Below are 19,624 nucleotides of genomic sequence, written 5' to 3'. Positions count from 1 at the left end.
CGCTGTCTCCTTGGAAATGTGGAGTGGGTGTGAATGGAACACGGGTCGAGTACACAGAATCAGGGCAGGGCGGTGTAGGCGACTACAGCATAGCCACCTGAGAATTGAAAGCCAAACGAGAGTGAACCGAAGGAAGAAGAGAAACAAGAATTGAAGCGAAGAGGTGGTGAGTCTTGAATCTCCTCAAGCTTGTCTATTGGGGACAAGTTGAAGGTGGCCTTCCGTGTGTTTGGCCCGAAACAAACACTGCAAACAGTGGCATCATGGTCGAAGGCAGCACCCCTCCAACTCCCCTCATTTCTTCCTATACTTCATTTCTTTTTGGCTGCAGTTTTGATCATATCAATTCAACATGCAGGTTGAAGTCAACGAAAACGAGGATACTGAGTGGTAAGCTTGTCGCCGTACCCCGCAGCCTGCAACTGTTTGCAAGGGAGCGCGTGTGCTAACCACTGCCTATTTTATACAGGAACGATATCCTCCGCCAGCATGGTATCATTCCAGAGAAACCTGTCGATCCCGAGCCTCTGATTCAAGAGGCTCTGGTCGAAGCAGAGCACAGAGCGTATGCAAACCGACTCGAGGACAAGGACATCGATGAGCTGGACGCACTGGAGGAAGAGGAAGACGAGGATTTCCTCAACTCATATAGGTGAGCTTGCGCTTTTTATATCACTGCTAAAGCGACACATTTGCTAAATCTCATCAACAGGCAAAAGCGATTCGCTGAGCTCTCCACTATTCAACAAACCAGCGTCTTCAACCAAGTCTACCCACTCCAGAAGGTCGATTATGCCCGTGAAGTAACAGAGGCGTCGAACAACGCCTATGTTCTCGTCAATCTCACATCCATGGGCGGCAATGTCGAATCGCGCGTGTTGACAGAGCTCTGGCGGCAGCTGGCTGCCAAGTTTGGTGACATCAAGTTTTGTGAGATTCGCGCCGATATGTGCATTGAGGGATATCCAGAGAAGAACACACCCACAATTTTGGTCTATAAGGATACCGAGATCGTGAAGCAGCTTATCACGTTGCAGCAGTTGAAGGGACCCCGTACCAAGGTAGAAGGTAAGTTGTTTACAATTATGGGTGAAGACATGCATATACTAATCAAAGATACAGATATTGAGCGTTTGTTGGTTGAGATTGGTGCCTTGAAAGAGAATGACGTTCGTCTCAAGAAGCGCGACGAGGATGAAGATGAGAAGGCCGATGACCTGAACGTTGAAGATTATGACGACGACTGGGATTGACTTCCCAATTGAAAAACAATGCAAATATTATGATTATGGCATGTGTATATTATGACTATATCCAACCAAAATGAAGGCTTTCCCTGTTGACAGGCGATTGTGATTGAGACGCCCTTATAAGACGTAAAGCACATGTCAGCCTCAATTTGAATCTCGTTTTCAATATTGATTGTCTCTTTAGTCGGAGAACCTATAGGCGGCCTTCTAGCATGAATAGCCATATGTCCTGGTTTGAAATGAGCTCTTCGTGTGTTCGCGTTCATATAGATCGGTCGCAATCGTCTCGATATGCTTGTACCGCACTATAGTTAGGATTGGATCATCCATTTCCCTAGGAATCTGAACGTAATCCCATGTCAACTTAATGACATATAGTAATCCTCTTCATTTTTGCCTTATATACATGTAATCTCCGTAAATATTGAATATTATCGGGCGCTCTACAGTCAGACAAAGTAGTAAGTAAGTCTATATCGAAGAGTCAATATATCTGGGAAAATACCTCGTTTGTGACGATATCCCTCACCCTCGACCTAGACAAACTCGGCTCATTCTCACGGGCGCCTGGAATTATACATTACTATGTCAAGCCTCAGGTAAACAATGCAAGATTTATATTCTACTTGGTATTAGTCTAAACGGACTCGGCCCTTGAAAGTTAGACCAGAGGCGTATATATCAAGTTGCCCAAGTCGATAATCGAAGGCTTCGTTGAATATACACTCTATAAATCCAATAATCTGAAAGTAAAATCTAAATCAAGCATTTGCTCCAATAAGAGAATCCAAAATCCAAAAAAACCCCCAAACGCTCAGGGCCTAGTAGATCAAATCATATGTCCAGCGCCAAAAAAATACTCGTAATCATAATCGTAACAGCGGAATACAACATATACTAAATCAACTCATCACGCCCCATAGCCGCACTCTCCTCAATGGCCCTAAGAATCTCACCCTCCTTAAAAGCAGGGCCTTCGCCATTACACTGCGCCATACCCTTAAGTCGCTCACTAACATCACCAATATCAACCTGACCCTTCTTAAACAGATCATGTTGCTGAATGAAGTCCCAGGTAGCCCGCGAATCCAGAAGGTTCTCGCCGGTAACTGGGCACACGAGGATACGGTGTTGCGGAGTTGGAGGCGCGGGCTTTCCATCTTGTTGTACTGCGCCAGAAAAGTCTGTCGGCAAGTATTTCATCGGACCAGTGACAGTTGGCTCGGGAGGTTCGTTCGCATTGCCATTGCCGTTGCCGCGATTGGGTTGATTTGATGTAGCGCGCAGGATTTCATTTTCGGTTGTATATCTCGCCAGCTCGCGCTTCAGGCGTTCATTATCGGCTTGTAATGTGTCGGATGCTTGTTCGAGGTTGTTCACTTTGTCTTCAAGATCGCGTACATGACGTTCTTTTCTTTCACGGAATGCTCGTTGGCTATACGGGAGTTGGCCCTATTAGTGGTTCTGATAGATATATCTCGTGGGTGTTTCAACACGTGGGGATGGGATTGATTTGTCACATACGCAGCGCGGTTCTGGGCCTTGCGCTTGCTTTGCGCGGGCAACGACTGGTTTTCTTCGCTGCTGCTCCTTCCCATTGAGGGATCGGCGAATTGGTGCTCATCGCCGTCAAAGGAGATGGGGTCTGTGTGCTGGTTGCCGGCCTCGTTGCTTGAGACTGAGTGCTTGGAGAACGATTCTGGCGGTGAATGCGGTGGCGGGACAAAGGATGAGGAGGGGTCGATGCGGAACGAGGGGTCAAAGCCAGCGAAGTTTTGCTCGTAGTTATTCTGATATAGTTAGGATCAGGGGCTTTGGAGATCAGGACAAAGAACCCACTAGAGGGGCAAATGCCTCATCGGGTTGCGCCTGGGGTGGCTGGTCGGGGGTCGGCAGCCCGTAGAGAGGGTAAGGCTGCGATCGGGGGCCGTAGTAGGAGTAATCCATGACGGTGTAATGTTGGATACAACAACGAGTCTGTCGGAAAGTTAGGAAGTGAAAGGAGGAAAGACGTGGCTTGGACCCCAGAATAATTGCGTTCTCGACCGTTCGTACCGGGTACTTGGGTTTGGCTGCAGGTCTAACCAATAAGCAGAGTACTCGGTACATTGACAACACACCTAATCCTAAGTTTACTTCGATGCAACATTATTCACTCGAATAGACAGAACACAAACTGCTGGAGAGTTTGGTCTGTGCCAACGGGAGGTGTTCGATGATCTCATCGGTTTTTTAAACTTATGGGCTAACGAAGTGTAAAAATGGAGGAGCTGGGATAAACACATTTAACTTAGTGAGAGCTTATAACATAGACATCGACGCATACCACCCCGGAAGCGACCCTAACCATTTTCCGTCGCCATACCACGAGCCTCCTCCGAGCGGGATTGCATTAAAGACCACCTGTAAACAGATAGAAATTCTACAAGACAGCTGGACATAACCAGAAAGCCTGCAAGCAATTTCCCCGAAGAAAGACATCTCCGCGTCACCATCAATCGACCAGCTGGCCGCCCCTCGTCCCCATTAAACGTCGATGTTAACAAATTGATAATCGCCAGACACAAAGAAAAACGCAAAGGGCAGGGAAAACAAATCATAGGAAAGAAAGGGGTGAAGGAATGGGTAGCACATCTGATGATGCGTTCAGGGATCTCCAATCGCAGCTGTCACATAATCCGACGATGAAACTTGTGAGATGACGCCGTCAGTTGCATGTCCCCCGGTCTTGCCCTCTGGTCATGCTGACCGAAGATGACAGGTTGTAAAGAGAAACCAGAGGTTAAAGACGTAGAAATAAGCCACAATATCAAGAGCGTTTCGAGACGTAATCGGTTGTCCCGCAGAACGGGTACAAGAATCCGCAAAGTCAAAAAAAAACCGTCAAATTTCATCGCAAGCTCAGGGGTTGACCAGATGATCAAGAGTTGAGATTGAGAGCGATAAATCAATGGCGATTCGAAACGGCTGAAGTCGAAGAATGATCGAAAACGGGATACGGGGCTGTCGGGGGATTGCAGAATGAAAAGAGATCCATGTAGAAAAAAAGAAAATTCCGAGAGGTTGAGTGCGACATGGTCCGCTCCAAGGCGACATGAGCGAGGTCCCGGGTTTCCGAGTAGACAAGTATGTGACAACAGACAGGAGGAAATTGTACAATAACCTCACTGTAATGCTACACGATTAGTACCACTGAGCCCCCGCTCCATCATCCCGCTTCGAACGGCCACCAGAAGGTCCATAACCTAAAGCAGCACCTTTCGAGGCAGAACGCAGCCTAACGCCGAAGACTATGCGATTAGTCAGATTCAGAACCAAAGAATTCCTCCACGCCAGTGTCACGAAAAGCAAATCACACAACGCAGGGAGTTAAAAAAAAGAAGGGGTTCCCTACTCGGAAACCAGGTTTCATGTTTACTCACATCCTGTCGCTACCTCCCACGGCACGGCCGGTCTCAGGGGTGCCGTCAAGGCCGCCGCGGTCCATAACCTTGCGACGCTGGCTAGAAATGGCACCGGGCTTGGGGGCACCGCTGGCACCCATGGGGCCAGCGGCAGGAACACCCTGACGGCGCTGCTGGTCCTCTGCATCCTTGTCCTTCTTGGTGGCATCCACAATCATGGCGGCATTCTTCTGGTACTTGTAGACGGTCCAGTCGAAGACGTAATCGTACTGGAAGGACTCACGGACGAAGAGGTCACGGAAGATCTTGCGAAGGTAAGAGTAGTCGGGCTTGTCATCGAAGCGGAGCGAGCGGGTGTAGTTCAGGTAAATGGCGAACTCGTTGGGGAAACCACGGCACAGAACCTCGGTGGGGGTGGTCATCTTCTTCTCCATGATACGGTCGTACTTCTGCTTCTTAGTAGCAGCCTTCAGGCCCTGCCAGGGGAGAGAGCCACGGCAGAAGTAAAGCATGACGTAACCGAGGGACTCCATATCATCACGTCGAGACTGCTCAACACCCAGGTGGGTGTTGATACTGGCGTAACGGGCAGTTCCAGTCAAGTTCTTGTTCTCACGGTAAGGAATGTGGAAGTGGGTCTTGGGGTCACGGTATTTCTTAGCAAGACCGAAATCGATCACGTTGACCTGGTTGCCACGCTTGCCAATACCCATAAGGAAGTTGTCGGGCTTGATATCACGGTGGATGAACGACTTGGCGTGGATGTATTCGATGCGGGAGATGAGCTGATCGGCGAGAAGCAGAACGGTCTTGAGCGAGAACTTGCGGTTGCAGAAGTTGAAAAGGTCCTCCAGACTGGGACCGAGGAGATCGATGACCATGGCATTGTAGTCACATTCGGTACCGAACCAACGAACGAAGGGAATACCGACACCACCGGCGAGAGACTTGTAGACACGGGCCTCGTATTCGAGTTGGGGGTGCTTGGCCTTGACGCTTTCGAGCTTGATGGCAATCTCCTCACCGGAGATGATGTTGGTGCCTATAATCTGTCAGCTTGAGTGGTAAATAGACACACAAGGATAACATACCAAGGTAAATGTCACCGAAACTACCACTTCCGATCTTGCGGCCAATGCGGTACTTGTTACCGACACGCAAATCCTGCAGAGAATGTTAGCAAAAGGCGAGGTCGATGAGATGGGATGTGAAAGACCCATCATGAGCCTAGACTGTAGGTCCAGACAGGTCGAACACCGAGCAAAGAAAAAGAAAAGGAAATTGGGGTTGGCTAACACTAACCATGGTCGTCATCTTGAAGAGATGGGGGCACAGCGGTTAGCCGTGGAGAAGGACTAGATGCTAGGATACCACGATTGTTAGTTCAAGTTCAAAGGGGTTGGTCGAGTGGCGGTGGTAGAAACCTCAAAAGGAAGAGAAAGGGGGGGAGAGAGAGAAAAGAAGTAAAGAAAAGAGAGGAAAAGCAAGAAGGAAACAGGGAAATGGTGAGAGGGGGTGTGACAGCTGAAGCTCAGACAACTTGCAAGGCTGGGCCAGGCCACTTGATCTTTCAGATTACCCCAGCAAAGATGAATAAAACGCACTCGACGCGAATGACGCGAGGAGTTGGGCAACAAAAGTGAAGATAAAAGCAAGAGATCCGATATATTTGCATACCTGAGATAACGGATCAAAGAGGTGATTCCGACCGAGAGCAACCGGGCAAGAGAAATGAGTAACGGGTATCCGGACAGATCCGGGATTCCGTCGAAATCGAATAGAGAATCAAGGGCAAAGCCTTGATGACGGCTAAAGGGGATGTTGTTGCAGAAGAGAGGAAAGGAGTAGGGAGAGAGTAAGAGGGGGGAGTCGGTGAGGTGTATTTTTTAGCGAAAGGGTGGCTGACGGTTACATGCAATGTACAGGGCGCGAAGGCTGGCACCGCTTATTTCTGTCTGCAATTTTGGGCTTACTGTATTATTGGTATTGGGCTGCAAATTTGAGTATCGAATACTGTTATACAGCTTTTGCTTTAAAATCAGATTCAGGCATCTATTGTCATTTGCTGTATACGTTGCCTGTCAGGCGGTGGCGAGGAAGACCTCAGCTGACCCCGGTATATCATTTAGTACGGAGTACGCCCAACTATAGCGTCTAGACACTTGAGATCCATGGGATGTATCAGATGTATACGAGAATATGGGCAATCATAATTCATTTCTAGTAGCTCGAGACTAAAAGGTATGTTTGCTCCTAGCCGGATCAATACATTACCAGATGCTATCTATGCGCGATTTTCCTCTAATGGAAAATTGTCTCCGTCTACTTGAGGCAAAGCTGAATACAATTCATGCAGTACTATCTCAATCAGTTGTCCGGATGGAAATAATGCATATTAATGGGATCTTTGGCATAGTGTTGTCCCCGGACATTACCAGGGAGGTTGTGTACCTGTCGAATCAGGCTAGTGACAGGTCATCGTTCGCAGGTTAAAGCGTCAAATTACGACGATAGTTCTAGAAGGTCTTTGCAAAATAGTAAAAGTCTTTGGAAAAAGCAATCATGAAAGGTTCTGATACTAATCGAACAAGGAATCCGCGAGGAATGTGATAGTAGTACAACCAGAGTCCAATGAACATCGGAAAACCGGGGTATAAGAGTTCAGCGGGCAGAAACAAGATCAAAACAGAAAGAAAAACAAACGAGAGCGGCAGCAGAATAGCGTCAAAACAACCCCTTCTTTCGATGTGAACAAAGTAGAGATCCAATGGGACGGAAACAAGTAAAAAGCAAACAAGTGTTGCAAAAATACATGCGCAAAACGCTCAGACGGTGGAAATTGACATATCTCAGGCCACATGGTCATAATAAATGCGTGATTCTTAGATCACGTTAGAACCATCGGCTCCAGCTCCGGCAGTCAATGGCTTGGTTTTGACGGGAAGACCAGCCCGTTCATCCTCATCTAGTCTTCTTCTCCACTCGGCCAAGCTATCACTCATTAATGCGGGGCCGTCACTGTTATCCTTGGTGGGAGTTCGCTCCATATCCAACTGGCTGCTCAGACGGTAGTTGCGGTTGGTACTTTCCCAATGAGTACGAAGGGCATCCAGCTCGTTGGCGAGAGAGTCCAGCGCCATGGAGCCACGGTTGTCGGGGAAAGAGGACTCTTGCGAGACGTTGCTATCGGCTCGAGGGCGTCCATTTCCTCCGCTGACAGTGTTGCTAGAGGCGTTGCTATGAGAGCGAGAGATCCCGTTAGTGCCTGTACCATGCTGGGACTGGCGGCGGTAATGACCGACGGATGTCTGGACTTGTTCCAAGAGCATGTTGACCTTTTGCTCTGCATCCGAAGCACGGGTTTCAAGGTGGGTGTTCTCTCGCTTGAGTTGCTCCAGCTCGATTCGACTGCGCTCCGCAGCAGAAAGAAGTTCTTGTCTGAAGCGTTCGTGTTCGTTCTGCGAGTGTTGCTTCTCAGTTGTAGCCTCGTCTAGATCTCCCTGAAGCTGAGAGATTCGAGCCTCGAGGTTAGCAATAGAGGCGGATGTGCGCGCTTCGATCTCGGAGACTGTCTGTTCAAGCCGGACCCGCTCAGCCTCCAATTCAGTCGAATCTCCAGATGGCTGATCGTTATTCTCAAGGCTTCTTTGAGCAGCTTCGAGTTCAGACTGCATTTTGGCATTTTGGGTCTTGTAGCGACTCAGTTCATCCTTCATGCGCTTGAGCATCTTTTCGGTGCCCTTCACATAGTGGACAGCTGACTGGTAGTCATTCTCAAGCTGCTCCAGTTTCTCTCGGAATGTGCGATCAGCCTCTTGCTCGCGAGACTCGAAGCTATTCTTAAGGTCTTCGTGAGCCTTGATGCTGGCGGAGAGTTGTTGCTCCAGCTCCCGCAGACGACCCTGCTCGGGAGTACCGAAGCGGGATCCAGGGGAGTCAAGACGGGGGGAACGTCTAGTATCACTGTTGATACCACGCTCGCCGAGAAGATCTTTCAAAGCAGCATGTTGGATTGCGAGAGCACCAGCCTCACGCTGCTGGGTCTCAAGTTGAGACTTGAGGTCTCTGCTGTCTGTAGCAGCGGACTGGCTTTCCTTCATAGCGGTCTGAAGCTGTCTGCGCAGTTGCAAGCCCTCACGGCTCGCCTGCTCCTGGTAAGCCTCGAGGCCTGCAATCCGCTCCTCGGCGCGGCGGAGCTTGTCCGCTGCGGAGTCGGCTGCTGCTTGGTTGGCCTTGGCCAGAGTGTTCGAACGCTCGATTTGGGCTTCCAGTGCAGCCACTCTCTGGTCGGCACGGGAACGAATAGTATTATCCAAGTCTGTAGAAGAAGCACGTTCCAAGCCTGAAACAAATGCCAGTTTATGAGTCTCGGCTTCCTTTGCGTGGCTCTCGGCCAACTCCTCCGCATCTCGGAGACGTCGAGTGACGTTTTCGAGGTCCGTAGTCCGCTCCTCGTGCTCGGAGCGAAGCAGCAAAAGTTTTCTTTCAAGACCCTCCCGACGCTCACGCTCTTCGTACAACTGCCGTTCAACTATGGCGGTCTTGGCAGCAGAGGCGGCAACAGCCTCTCTCAAGCCACCGAAGTTGGAACCAAAGTCCTTCAGACGAGCTGAGGACTCTTCGAGCTGTGCCAACAGCTCTTCCTTATCTAGAGTGAGTTGTCGCAGTGAAGCTTCAGCCTCCGCGTGCAACAAGGCCTCTTGTCTAGAAGTGGCTTCTGCCTGGTGGAGCTCGGCACGCAGGTTCTCAGCCTCGAGGGTGTTGCTTTGCATCTCCAGTTCTGCCAGGCGTTTGCGAGTTGCCTCATTTGTTTCTTCGGCAAGTTCTTTTGCTTGGCGTTCTTGCATTAGCTCGGTCGTCTGGAGATCCAGCTTGGCCTTAAGCTCAGCCTGGGAGGCGAGAGCCAGGGCGAGGCGACGGCCCATATCAGTAGGGCGTTCATCTTCGCCATCGCGGGAACTCTCGGGCTGAGGGGTGCCTCGCTGACTACCACCATGGGCAGCGAGCTTGGCCCGAGAATATGCTGCCTCGTTGATAGCCATATCACGTTGGTGCTCTACTTCTGCAACACGCTTCGAGGCGATGGCAGCCTGTCGGTCGACAGTAGCCTGCATCTTAACCAAGTCTGCTCTCATGGCCAAGAAGGCCTCCAAGAGGGGGCGATCCTCGTCATTCAAGGCATCACTAGCCCGTTCATCCAAAGCAGGGCTACTTGTCGCATTTGGAACATAGCCTCCCTTCTTCGCCAGCGCAAGCTCCGATGCATACCAGGCATTCCGAGCCTTGGTGGCCTCCAGCTCCTTGATCAATGCCTCCTGGTGGGGGGTGAGACGAGGAGACCGAGGCTCGTCACCTAGGGTCTTGGAGTTGCGGTAGGTTCGAGAGTCAATAGAGCCCTCAATGCTGGCATGCCGACCCAAAATGGACTCTTCCCCGCTGTCAACAGACCCACGCTGTCTCTGAGAACGGAGCGATCGCTGGCGGCCTGGGGTACTGATCAGAGGAGCTGCTTCACCCGCTTCCATTGCTTTGGCTGATGGCTTTTGGTGCTGAGTCGGGGTTCGGCGACCAGCTGAAGGAGGTCCCTGCGGATCTTGGGGTCCTTCCTTAGTGACTGGGGATTCACCACGTTCACCGTTCGCTGTGCGGATATCAATAGTAGGGGTGTTCCCGCGCTCATTCTTTGTTGGAGTCTTGCTGCGAGGGTTCGCGCTGGCAGGAGGACCGTTGCCTCGGGGGCCGGGAGATGGTGCTTGCCCAGGAGGTGGTGGTCCAGATGGGGCTTGAGCGATTGAGGCCCGAGGAAGTCTAGATCCTGGTCCCAGGTTTGGATTCGAGCCTGAAGTCGCCAAGGTCATGCTTTCTCGAGAAGGCGTGGGTCCTTTGCGCATTGTCTGTTCTGGGTGTTGGTTTTGTGCTTCACGAGATGTTCGTCCAGATGAGGGTCCCTGTTTCTCAACGCTTGTTTTTCTTCCTGCTGCTTCAGGCACGCGCCCTCCAGGCTGAGAATCATTCGGGTACCGGATTTTGCTTGTGTCAAGGATGTAGGACATGCTCAGTTCAACAGGGTCTCTGGGAGACGAGCTTGGCTCGCCTGCCATGACGATGATCTGCTTGCCGAAGGCTGTCATACTGTGGCCAGAACGAGGAGATGGTGCCGGGCCCATGTTTTGGAAAGAAAACCATCGTCGAGTTGAGATTCTGAACGCTGAGAGGTCTCCCAGATCAACACCTTCGTCAGTCCGACCTCCAAACACGTACATTACATCACCGACCAGGGCAGAAGCGTGGCCCTCTCTGGGCGTTGGGATGAAGCCAACGCAATCCATCTCGGTCCAGGTGGTGGTATGCGGATCGTACGCCCAGACATCATTGAACCACTGCATTCCGTTTGTACCTCCGAAGCTGTATTGTTGTTAATTCTGGATCCGTTCTTGTGCTTTATTTGTGTATCTTACAGATATAGCTTGTCGTTGTAGCTGACAATCGTATGGTTCGTTCTCGCCGGAGGGATTTGACCTGCTGGGGGCCCACCTTCGTGGCTGTTCTGGACGAGCACTTCCCATTTGTTTGCAGGGTTCTGGAGCTGGTTCAAATCAAACGCAATCAAGTCGTTAAAGAAGAAACCTTCAACCTGACCTCCGAACACATAAAGCTTAGATCCCAAGATGTTCAATGTGTGTCCATAACGTCCAGAAGGGCGAGAGCCCGGGGGAATGGCGCGAGACCATTGTCGCGATGCTAAAAGACCAATTATCAGAACCAGATCTTCAAGACAAGTGGCCGTGAACCTTACAAGTATTCAGAAGGTACAATGTGTCGTCCAAGCTGTCGTTCTCATCAATCTTGGTGTCACCGCCGAACACAATGAAAGCGTTTCCGACAAGTAAACTGGCATGACCGACTCGCGGACCAGGACCTTCGGATACGGTTGCGACCTGAACACAATTCAAGCTACCAGCGCTGCTTTCGATCATCCACAGATCCCCCTTGACCGTGGATCCGTCAATCAATCCACCCATCATATAAATATCTCCTTCCTTGGAGGCCACTGAATTGATCGCGGCGCCATATCGAGGAAACGGATTCGTTTGCGGGGAGGAGAAGTTCAGTCGGCGTTGTGACCATGGGTAGAGGGATGAATTCGGACTGGGAGGCGGGATACCGTTTGGGGGTCCTTGTGGTCGTTGGGCCTAGGACAAACAAATTAGCACTCGCACTCACATAGCCTCAAAATACTAACCTGAGACTCTGATTCCGCTCTTTGCCGCGGACGAACTGCGTCCGGGCTGGTTGGACTCGCAGTGTTGAGTGAGTGGCTAAAGCTTCCGCTGGGGGTTGGTGTTTGAGAGGTTGTGCCATCTGCTTTCACCCCATTAGGCAGATTAGATGATCCTGTAGATGGTGCGCCTTCGGAAGTGTGGACATTTCGAGTCGCCGGGGGCAGAGCCGTGCCCTGGGCCTTTTTCGATTTGAATAAGAAAGCCATCGTAATTATGCGGTCGTAATCGGTCGTAGCAAGAAGTGTGGCAGTGTCTCCGACACCCCGAAGTTCGGAAGTGTAGATGTCCTCCTTGGGGATAGGGGGAGGTGTTCTTTTTCAGTGGAGTGGGAACCAGGAACAGGAACCACGGGAAGCTGTTCCATGCACAACTCGTTCCCCAAAAAAAAAGTGGCCAGGGGGAGGGTCCTAAAAGCCTCCGACATTCGCCGCCCTGGGCTTGAACGTTTAAATATGGAAAGGCCCAAGGCTGAGAAAGGGGGTGGGAAAGGTGAATGGGAAGAAAAGCGAGTGTTTCAATTTCCCTGGCGGAGATGCTCTAGTCAAACTAGTCTTAGTTCAACTGCATACATGTACTCAGGGGCACGACTTCGATAATGTTATAGTCCAGATCCATTGACATGGGTCTTTTTGTTTCTATGTTTATATCATTCCTCTCTTCCAGCCTCCAGGTACCATGGTGACACATTCCAGTGCTTCATATCTATAGAACATAACACATTACACTATGGAACCACTTGGCAAATTAGGGCCTTGGGTTGACGTAGTGCACATAAGTATAAACGAACTCGTTTAACAACCCTAACTTTTGCATCACACTACAATGCTTTATGCCGAGCCTCGGACTCTGACCATGGTGCGAACATTCGCTGCAGGTCCAATGATAATTCATCCTGACACTGCATTCCCCAATCTCACACGGCGATCCACACCCCACAACGTGCAGAAGTCATACATCGTCATTTATTGGATCTTGTACCGAAGCCTATCCTGATCAAAGGCCCATTTGAATACAAAAAGTAGGTGAAGCCAAATGCTGGTTCCATGAAAAAGGGGGTTGGGGTTTCCCTGCCTATCAGAAGAATCTGAGCGATGATCTCTGGGTCCCTGAGCGCCAGCCCGTTTCTTGTCAAGGGATGAAAGAATAATCTCTCGAGCCCTAACGCTAAAATGTATTCTTATTGGGTGGCTTTTGTGCTTTGCGTTCTTTTGTCTACTTGTCTAAATTGACGTATCCAAACTCGACGAGTTCCCCAGGTTCAGCCTTCCAGTGAGACTAATTATGTACCTTGTACATCCTGATCTCATTATGCAGCTGTCTTAGACATTTCCCGCCATGCAAGATCTGTCTCGGTATGAAATTGCATTTTGACCTCCTTGTATAAGGTCAGGTGTCTTTGTTGACATGTATTGCGTTCAAGCTCCGAGCCTGAGTGATACGTGTACGTGTGTCATCCTGTCCTGATATCCTGTCTCCTAGTATATACTTTACTCCCCTTGTTTGATTCGATCGTTTAAATCGGAACCCTATGGTTTGTCAAGTATTCCACATCAAGATTGCTAGCTATGTAGTGTATACCATATCACCCGGACACACATGGGCCTCTACCTTGCTACATTTGGACCGTGGCGCATTCCAGCAATTCACTCTCAGGTAATCCTCATGTCTGCAAACCTGCAGCTCTAAGATAAGAACATTCTGATGCATTTTCTAGTGAATAAGGTTTGGCTTATGCGATGGAAGACCAATAGGTTATCAAGCCTCATGCAGTCAACTTGATTCAGCATGAGAGCGTACACTCGACCCCGTTGGTTGCTCCTAAGTAAGTGTATAAACATATGCCATGCATATATGCTGGCATCCAAGGCAATAAGAGCAAAACTTCTATCTGCTTCGCCTCTAGTCCCCGCCAAGCAAGCTCTAGTCTTTTCACATTAAAGACCTAAAGTAAGCAATGATGTAACGTTATGTGTCTATCTATATCTAACAAACTTTGAGAGTATTTTATCACGTACTCAATAGTTCTATTGGACTTCGCCGCCTTTTGGCTCTTGTAAATCTCGTGAGAAGCATAACTCTATAGTTCCAAGTGTCATCTCCAGACTCCGATTATATACTTCGCTCAGCGCCAAGATATGAGTAATCAGTGGGCCCGGAACATCAATGCCCCGATGCTGCATCGGAGCGTCCCCATTCGAACCCCATCGGCTAGAACAAGAAGCTCACTGGACTTCGATAGGCTGTGCGCTGTGCTCTCTTTGCACTCTTGGACGACATCCAGTTCAGTCGCAATTTGAGACCGGGCTTACCACCGCCCCCACGAAGCCCCACGCCGGTGAAGTCATTTCATCATCTCTTCTTCAGCTACACCTCATCCCCCACAGCAGATCCAAGCGTGACATTCACTTGATTAATCATTTGGAGATTCTTGCAGCTTGTCGAGACACTTGGATCAGTATCTTTTTTGCCTTTATGCTCGCGCGTAACACCATGAGCCAACAGACAACATGAGGGATCCCACGACTGAAATGGAACAAATCTCACAACAACCGACCAACAGGTCGACGGCCCCGCGACGAAACCCGAATAAATCAGCTCGAGTCGCATTCGGTCCCGACCTAGAAACCACAATTCCCACTCGCGAAAGATCTCCGGCCCCGTTGGCTGGCCACCATCGTTCATTCACAACGGTCGAACAAAGGCAGCCTTCTCTGGCGCTCCCCGAACGACCAACAAGTTCCTCTGGAGAGAATTTATCCAGCGGCATAGATGCAGATACTCCCCCACGTCGCCCTTCGCCCCGGCGATCGGAGAGTAGCCGACCCGCCATGCTGAAGAGAGCTAAAAGTGATTATGGCCCAAGTCGTATTACTTTTGATAAAGCACCGGGTGATGATGACGAGGACTTTGCTATGCGCCATGGATGGCAAGAGGAATACACTTCCAGCGAATATTTGAAGATATTGCACTCGGTGAGAACAATTACTTGCAATGCGGGTCCCAAAGACTAACATGAGTGTCTGCTTCTACTAGAATTTCTACATGTACTTCACCGAGAAGCGCCACGAAACCAACGGCGTCCCCAGAGACCCAGTCGGAAGCTGGCCCAGTCAGGACTGGCGTATGAAGGACCGCCTGAAGACCGTGTCTGCAGCATTGGCAATTTGTTTGAATATCGGAGTTGACCCTCCGGATGTGGTCAAGACAAACCCTACATCAAAATTAGAATGCTGGGTGGATCCCACCTCTACTACTGGTGGAGGTCAGAACAAGATCATGGAGCAGATCGGAAAGAAGCTACAGGAGCAATACGAAACTTTGAGTTTACGGACCAGATACAAGCAATACTTGGATCCGTCAGTCGATGAAACAAAGAAGTTCTGCATATCGCTTCGCCGAAACGCCAAGGATGAACGAGTACTTCTACATTACAATGGTCACGGTGTGCCACTCCCAACTCAATCGGGTGAAATCTGGGTATTCAACAAGAATTATACTCAGTACATTCCCGTGCCACTCTATGATTTGCAATCCTGGTTGGCTGGTCCCAGTCTTTTCGTCTTTGATGTCTCGCACGCGGGCAACATTGTCCAGAATTTCCACACTTTTGTCGAGAAACATGAGAAGGAGAACATCGAAGCCAAAAAGCGAGACCCGAATGCCATCGTCCAGAACTACGGAGACTGCATTCTCCTCGCTGCATGCCAGAAAACTGAGTCTCTCCCAACGAATCCCGACTTGCCTGCAGACTTGTTCACGTGTTGTTTGACGACACCAATCGAAATTGCTCTGCGCTTCTTTATTCTACAAAATCCACTCCGAACTGACATTTCCATTGACGATTTCCGAGTTCCTGGTCGACTGCAGGATCGCCGAAGCCCTCTTGGCGAGTTGAACTGGATCTTCACCGCTATCACTGATACCATTGCATGGAACACTCTGCCTCGGGCATTGTTCAAGAAGCTTTTCCGGCAGGATCTGATGGTTGCTGCTCTGTTCCGCAACTTCTTGCTAAGTGAGCGTATTATGCGAACCTACAAATGCCATCCCATCTCTTCACCCGAGCTTCCAGAAACCCATCACCACCCGCTATGGAAGAGCTGGGACCTCGCAGTCGAGATGGTGCTATCCCAGCTTCCTGCTCTGATTGATCATGAGGAGGGACGTCGCCATTACGAATACCAGCATTCTACTTTTTTCGCTGAGCAGCTCACTGCCTTTGAAGTTTATCTGTCGTCCGGTCCTACAGAAAAGAACCCACCAGACCAACTTCCGATTGTGCTACAAGTTCTTCTAAGCCAGGCACATCGTTTGCGGGCATTGATTCTGTTGAGTAAGTTCCTAGACCTCGGTCCATGGGCTGTCCACCTTGCATTGAGCATCGGGATCTTCCCATACGTCGTCAAGTTATTGCAATCAGCGGCCCAGGAACTCAAGCCCGTCATGGTGTTCATCTGGGCCCGTATCATGGCAGTGGACCACACAGTTCAAAACGATCTCCTCAAGGATAACGGGATTCATTATTTCATCTCAATCCTCAATCCTTCTTCGCCAATTCCCGTCGGCAATGCCAGCGAGCATCGTGCCATGTGTGCTTTCATAGTCTCCATCTTTTGCAAGAACTACCCACAGGGCCAGAATGTCTGCCTTTCTAACGAACTGTTTGACTCGTCACTCAGACATTTGGGTGACGTGGAAAACCCTTTGCTGCGACAATGGTCATGTCTGTGTCTTAGCATGCTCTGGTGTGACTTCCCAGAAGCAAAGTGGATGGGTATTCGTTGTGCCGCTCCCGCGAGACTTTGCGAGTTGAATTTCGACCCCGTTCCGGAAGTTCGTGCTGCCATGTTGCACGCTGTGACAACCTTCCTGGGAATCCCTGACCTGACAGACCAAGTGGCTCAAATTGAGGAAACCTTGGCTCTGGCTGTCTTGCCCATGTCTGCAGATGGTAGTGTGGTTGTCAGAAAGGAACTTCTAGTGTTCTTCTCCACATTTGTCCGACGACACCAAAACAAATTCTTGGTTGCGGCCTTTGAAGAACTTCAAGACGAGAAGCGTTCCCTGCGCCAGCGCTTCCAGAACGAAAACCCCCATTCGACCTACAATGAGAGCCAGGATGGAATAGTGTCTTCTACTCCAAAAATATCTCGCAATACCACCTTCGGAACTATCTGGAAACAACTTTTGGCTCTCTCGGTTGATCCTCACCCTGATATTGGCCAGGATGCTGCCATCATTGTCGATTACATCCACCTTGCATTGCTAGAATCTCCGATGGCTCCCCTGACTAACAAGCTTAAAAATGAAATTTTGGATCTTGCAGGGTTTTTGAACCTTCAAACTCACGAGCGTTCCGAGACAAAGAAGGTGGCGCCACCCTCGACGCCTCCCTCATCATCGGCAGCAACTTCAAAACAAGAAGGTTATCTTTCGCTCGGTTTCAAACGAACAGCCAGTGTCGCTGCTTCCCTCAAGAACCTCGCGTTCGGAAACTTAGCAAACGGGGATCCATCAGACAACTCGAACCCCCCGTCTCCCTCAACAGGTAGGATGCCCATCACCCCTCGCGGCCGTGCTCCTCCCGAATGGACTCGACCCCCAGAAGGCAATGACCATGTTGCTCCTGCGACAGCATACCATCAGGCACCTTCACCCACATCACGAGGCTTTGAACCCAAAGGCGCTGGGGCTGTCCCAGTCATTCCCCTCAAGAGCCGATTCCTTGACTGGTCGACCGAGGTAAGTTGAGATCTCATAGCCTATCACCTACATGACCCAGTTACTAAGGTTTTCAAGTATTTCCGCGAGCCCCAGATGAAGCCCAACGAGCCGGATGAGCCTGGTAGCTCGGACTACAACCAACGCCTGTGGAGACGCGGCCGCAATGAGAAAATTATTGCCGAAACCCAGCCCCTCAAAGGGAAGGCTGGAGCAAGCCGGTGGGATAACTCCGTTGCTCTATTGTCGAATGGTAGCCAGCCTATGAAGATGTGCTTCCACCAATTTGAGGATCACCTTGCTGTTGCAGATGATCGAGACACCATTGCGTAAGTTGTTCACATCCCCCCCCCCCGGTTGAACAGCGTTTGACCAGCATAAAATTAGAATTTGGGACTGGCAGGGCCAAAGACGCCTTAATCAGTTCTCGAACAGCAACCCTGCAGGATCAAAGATCAACGAGGTTCGATACATCAATGAGGATGATCAGGCACTTCTCATGACTGGATCTTCGGATGGTGTTATTAAGCTATTCCGTCATTATGAGTCCAGCAGAGATATTGAGGTGGTCACGGCTTTCAGGGCGCTTCCTGAGTTGATTCCCAGCAATAGAAACGCTGGTCTTGTACTCGACTGGCAGCAGGGCCAAGGTAAAGCCCTGGTTGCAGGCGATGTCAAAGTCATTCGTGTTTGGAATGCTGCCACTGAAGTGTGCACAAACGTGAGTTTTTCTTCCCAAGTTTATTATACGTCCACCGCTTACAAATATGACTTGATAGGATATTCCTGCCCGTTCTGGCTCGTGCATTACATCCTTGACCTCTGACCAGGTCGCAGGCAACATCTTCGTTGCAGGATTTGGTGACGGTGCCGTTCGAGTCTTCGATCAGCGATTGAAGCCCACCACTTCCATGGTCAGGGTCTGGCGTGAGCACAAGCAATGGATTACCAACGTTCACATGCAGCGTGGTGGGCTACGAGAACTAATTTCCGGCGGCCGCAATGGCGAGGTTCGCCTTTGGGATCTGCGGATGGATGATCCAATCTCCACCATCTACGCCACCAAAGACACCCTACGAACCTTGAGCGTACATGAACACGCCCCTGTATTCAGCATGTAAGTTTTACCCTTGATATTCCTCGGTACTTGGTTCGTTTGAACTAACCCAAACTCTAGGGGCACAAACCGCCACGAGGTCAAGACCTTCAACGTGGATGGCACTTACCTGTCCACGTTCGAACCATACTCAAGCTTCCTCCATCATAACCGCTCGTCCCCCATTGCAAGCACTGCTTTCCATCCCCACCGGACTGTGCTTGCATGTGCCGCGCTGAATGATCACCACGTCAATCTCGTGTCCTGCTAATCCTAGCCAAACTCGAAGCTTCATGATATGTCTATGCCGGCACTATTTTTTGAACCCCTGTTTTAACTTGCTTCCTACTGTAATATGCACTTGCATAACCCGATATGCAAATTTACATGGCGTCTTGGCGATTGAGTAAGTCCACTATACATTGATGGCTGTGCGTTGTTTCTTTCCAGGCTAGCTTCACTACCCCTTTATTTAGTGGTGGTTTCTTTGGTTTTTTTTTTCATTGTATTCGAAACAATCAATGGGCCCGTCTTGATTGTTTCACTCTTCCTTCTTTCTCTTGCTAGCTTTGTCCTGAGTTGAGCAGTGCTCGAGAGCATAGATTACGTCATCATGGACTACTCATTTTTTTTGGTTTGCGTTAGTGGTGTGAATTATTCGTATTAATGATCGGCAAATATTTTAATGCATTCTTCTTTTTGTTCACGTTACTGAGGTGTTAAACCGCTTCTTGCCTTTCCCACTAAATAAGGGCAACGGGGGTCGTGTGTGTGTACAAGACAAGGCCGGGTACATATATAAAACGAAATAGCAGTCACTACTTAACTGCTATTATTAACTCTCACATACTGGGGAGGCTGTCACCTCCA

At 49.8% G+C, this 19,624-nt stretch overlaps 5 protein-coding genes across 5 annotated transcripts; 2 read left to right on the top strand and 3 right to left on the bottom strand.

Annotated features, from left to right (window-relative positions):
• Positions 1-352: 352 nt before the first annotated feature.
• On the top strand, positions 353-1,253 carry N7508_008959 (phosducin family protein; the record flags this gene model as incomplete). Its single annotated transcript, XM_058467022.1, has 4 exons — positions 353-390; positions 470-652; positions 713-1,068; positions 1,123-1,253. 4 exons carry the CDS (start codon positions 353-355, stop codon positions 1,251-1,253), a joined length of 708 nt encoding a protein of 235 aa, XP_058314868.1.
• An 894-nt stretch (positions 1,254-2,147) lies between these two features.
• On the bottom strand, positions 2,148-3,197 carry rsmA (putative bZIP transcription factor (Fcr3); the record flags this gene model as incomplete). Its single annotated transcript, XM_058467021.1, has 3 exons — positions 2,148-2,685; positions 2,775-3,040; positions 3,090-3,197. The coding sequence occupies 3 exons, from the start codon at positions 3,195-3,197 to the stop codon at positions 2,148-2,150; spliced, it is 912 nt and encodes a 303-aa protein (XP_058314867.1).
• Positions 3,198-4,391: 1,194 nt separating this feature from the next.
• On the bottom strand, positions 4,392-6,020 carry N7508_008957 (casein kinase 1 family protein). Its single transcript, XM_058467020.1, has 4 exons — positions 5,957-6,020; positions 5,746-5,818; positions 4,686-5,696; positions 4,392-4,540 (listed from the first exon to the last, which is right to left on the bottom strand). The coding sequence occupies exons 1-4, from the start codon at positions 5,966-5,968 to the stop codon at positions 4,434-4,436; spliced, it is 1,203 nt and encodes a 400-aa protein (XP_058314866.1). The 5' UTR covers positions 5,969-6,020; the 3' UTR covers positions 4,392-4,433.
• A 1,516-nt stretch (positions 6,021-7,536) lies between these two features.
• On the bottom strand, positions 7,537-12,143 carry N7508_008956 (putative cell polarity protein (Tea1); the record flags this gene model as incomplete). Its single annotated transcript, XM_058467019.1, has 4 exons — positions 7,537-11,059; positions 11,113-11,395; positions 11,451-11,847; positions 11,898-12,143. The coding sequence occupies 4 exons, from the start codon at positions 12,141-12,143 to the stop codon at positions 7,537-7,539; spliced, it is 4,449 nt and encodes a 1,482-aa protein (XP_058314865.1).
• Positions 12,144-14,444: 2,301 nt separating this feature from the next.
• On the top strand, positions 14,445-19,025 carry N7508_008955 (ubiquitin-binding TORC1 subunit KOG1; the record flags this gene model as incomplete). The annotated part of the gene is made up of 6 exons (XM_058467018.1): positions 14,445-14,909; positions 14,971-17,679; positions 17,737-17,987; positions 18,046-18,379; positions 18,438-18,775; positions 18,836-19,025. The coding sequence occupies 6 exons, from the start codon at positions 14,445-14,447 to the stop codon at positions 19,023-19,025; spliced, it is 4,287 nt and encodes a 1,428-aa protein (XP_058314864.1).
• Positions 19,026-19,624: the final 599 nt, after the last annotated feature.

The sequence above is a fragment of the Penicillium antarcticum genome (assembly GCF_028974205.1).
Source record: "Penicillium antarcticum strain IBT 31339 chromosome Unknown utg000009l_segment0_segment0, whole genome shotgun sequence".
Classification (NCBI taxonomy): Eukaryota; Fungi; Ascomycota; class Eurotiomycetes; order Eurotiales; family Aspergillaceae; genus Penicillium; species Penicillium antarcticum.
Note: the sequence above shows the minus strand (reverse complement) of the source record. Positions and strands in the feature narration are given on the sequence as shown.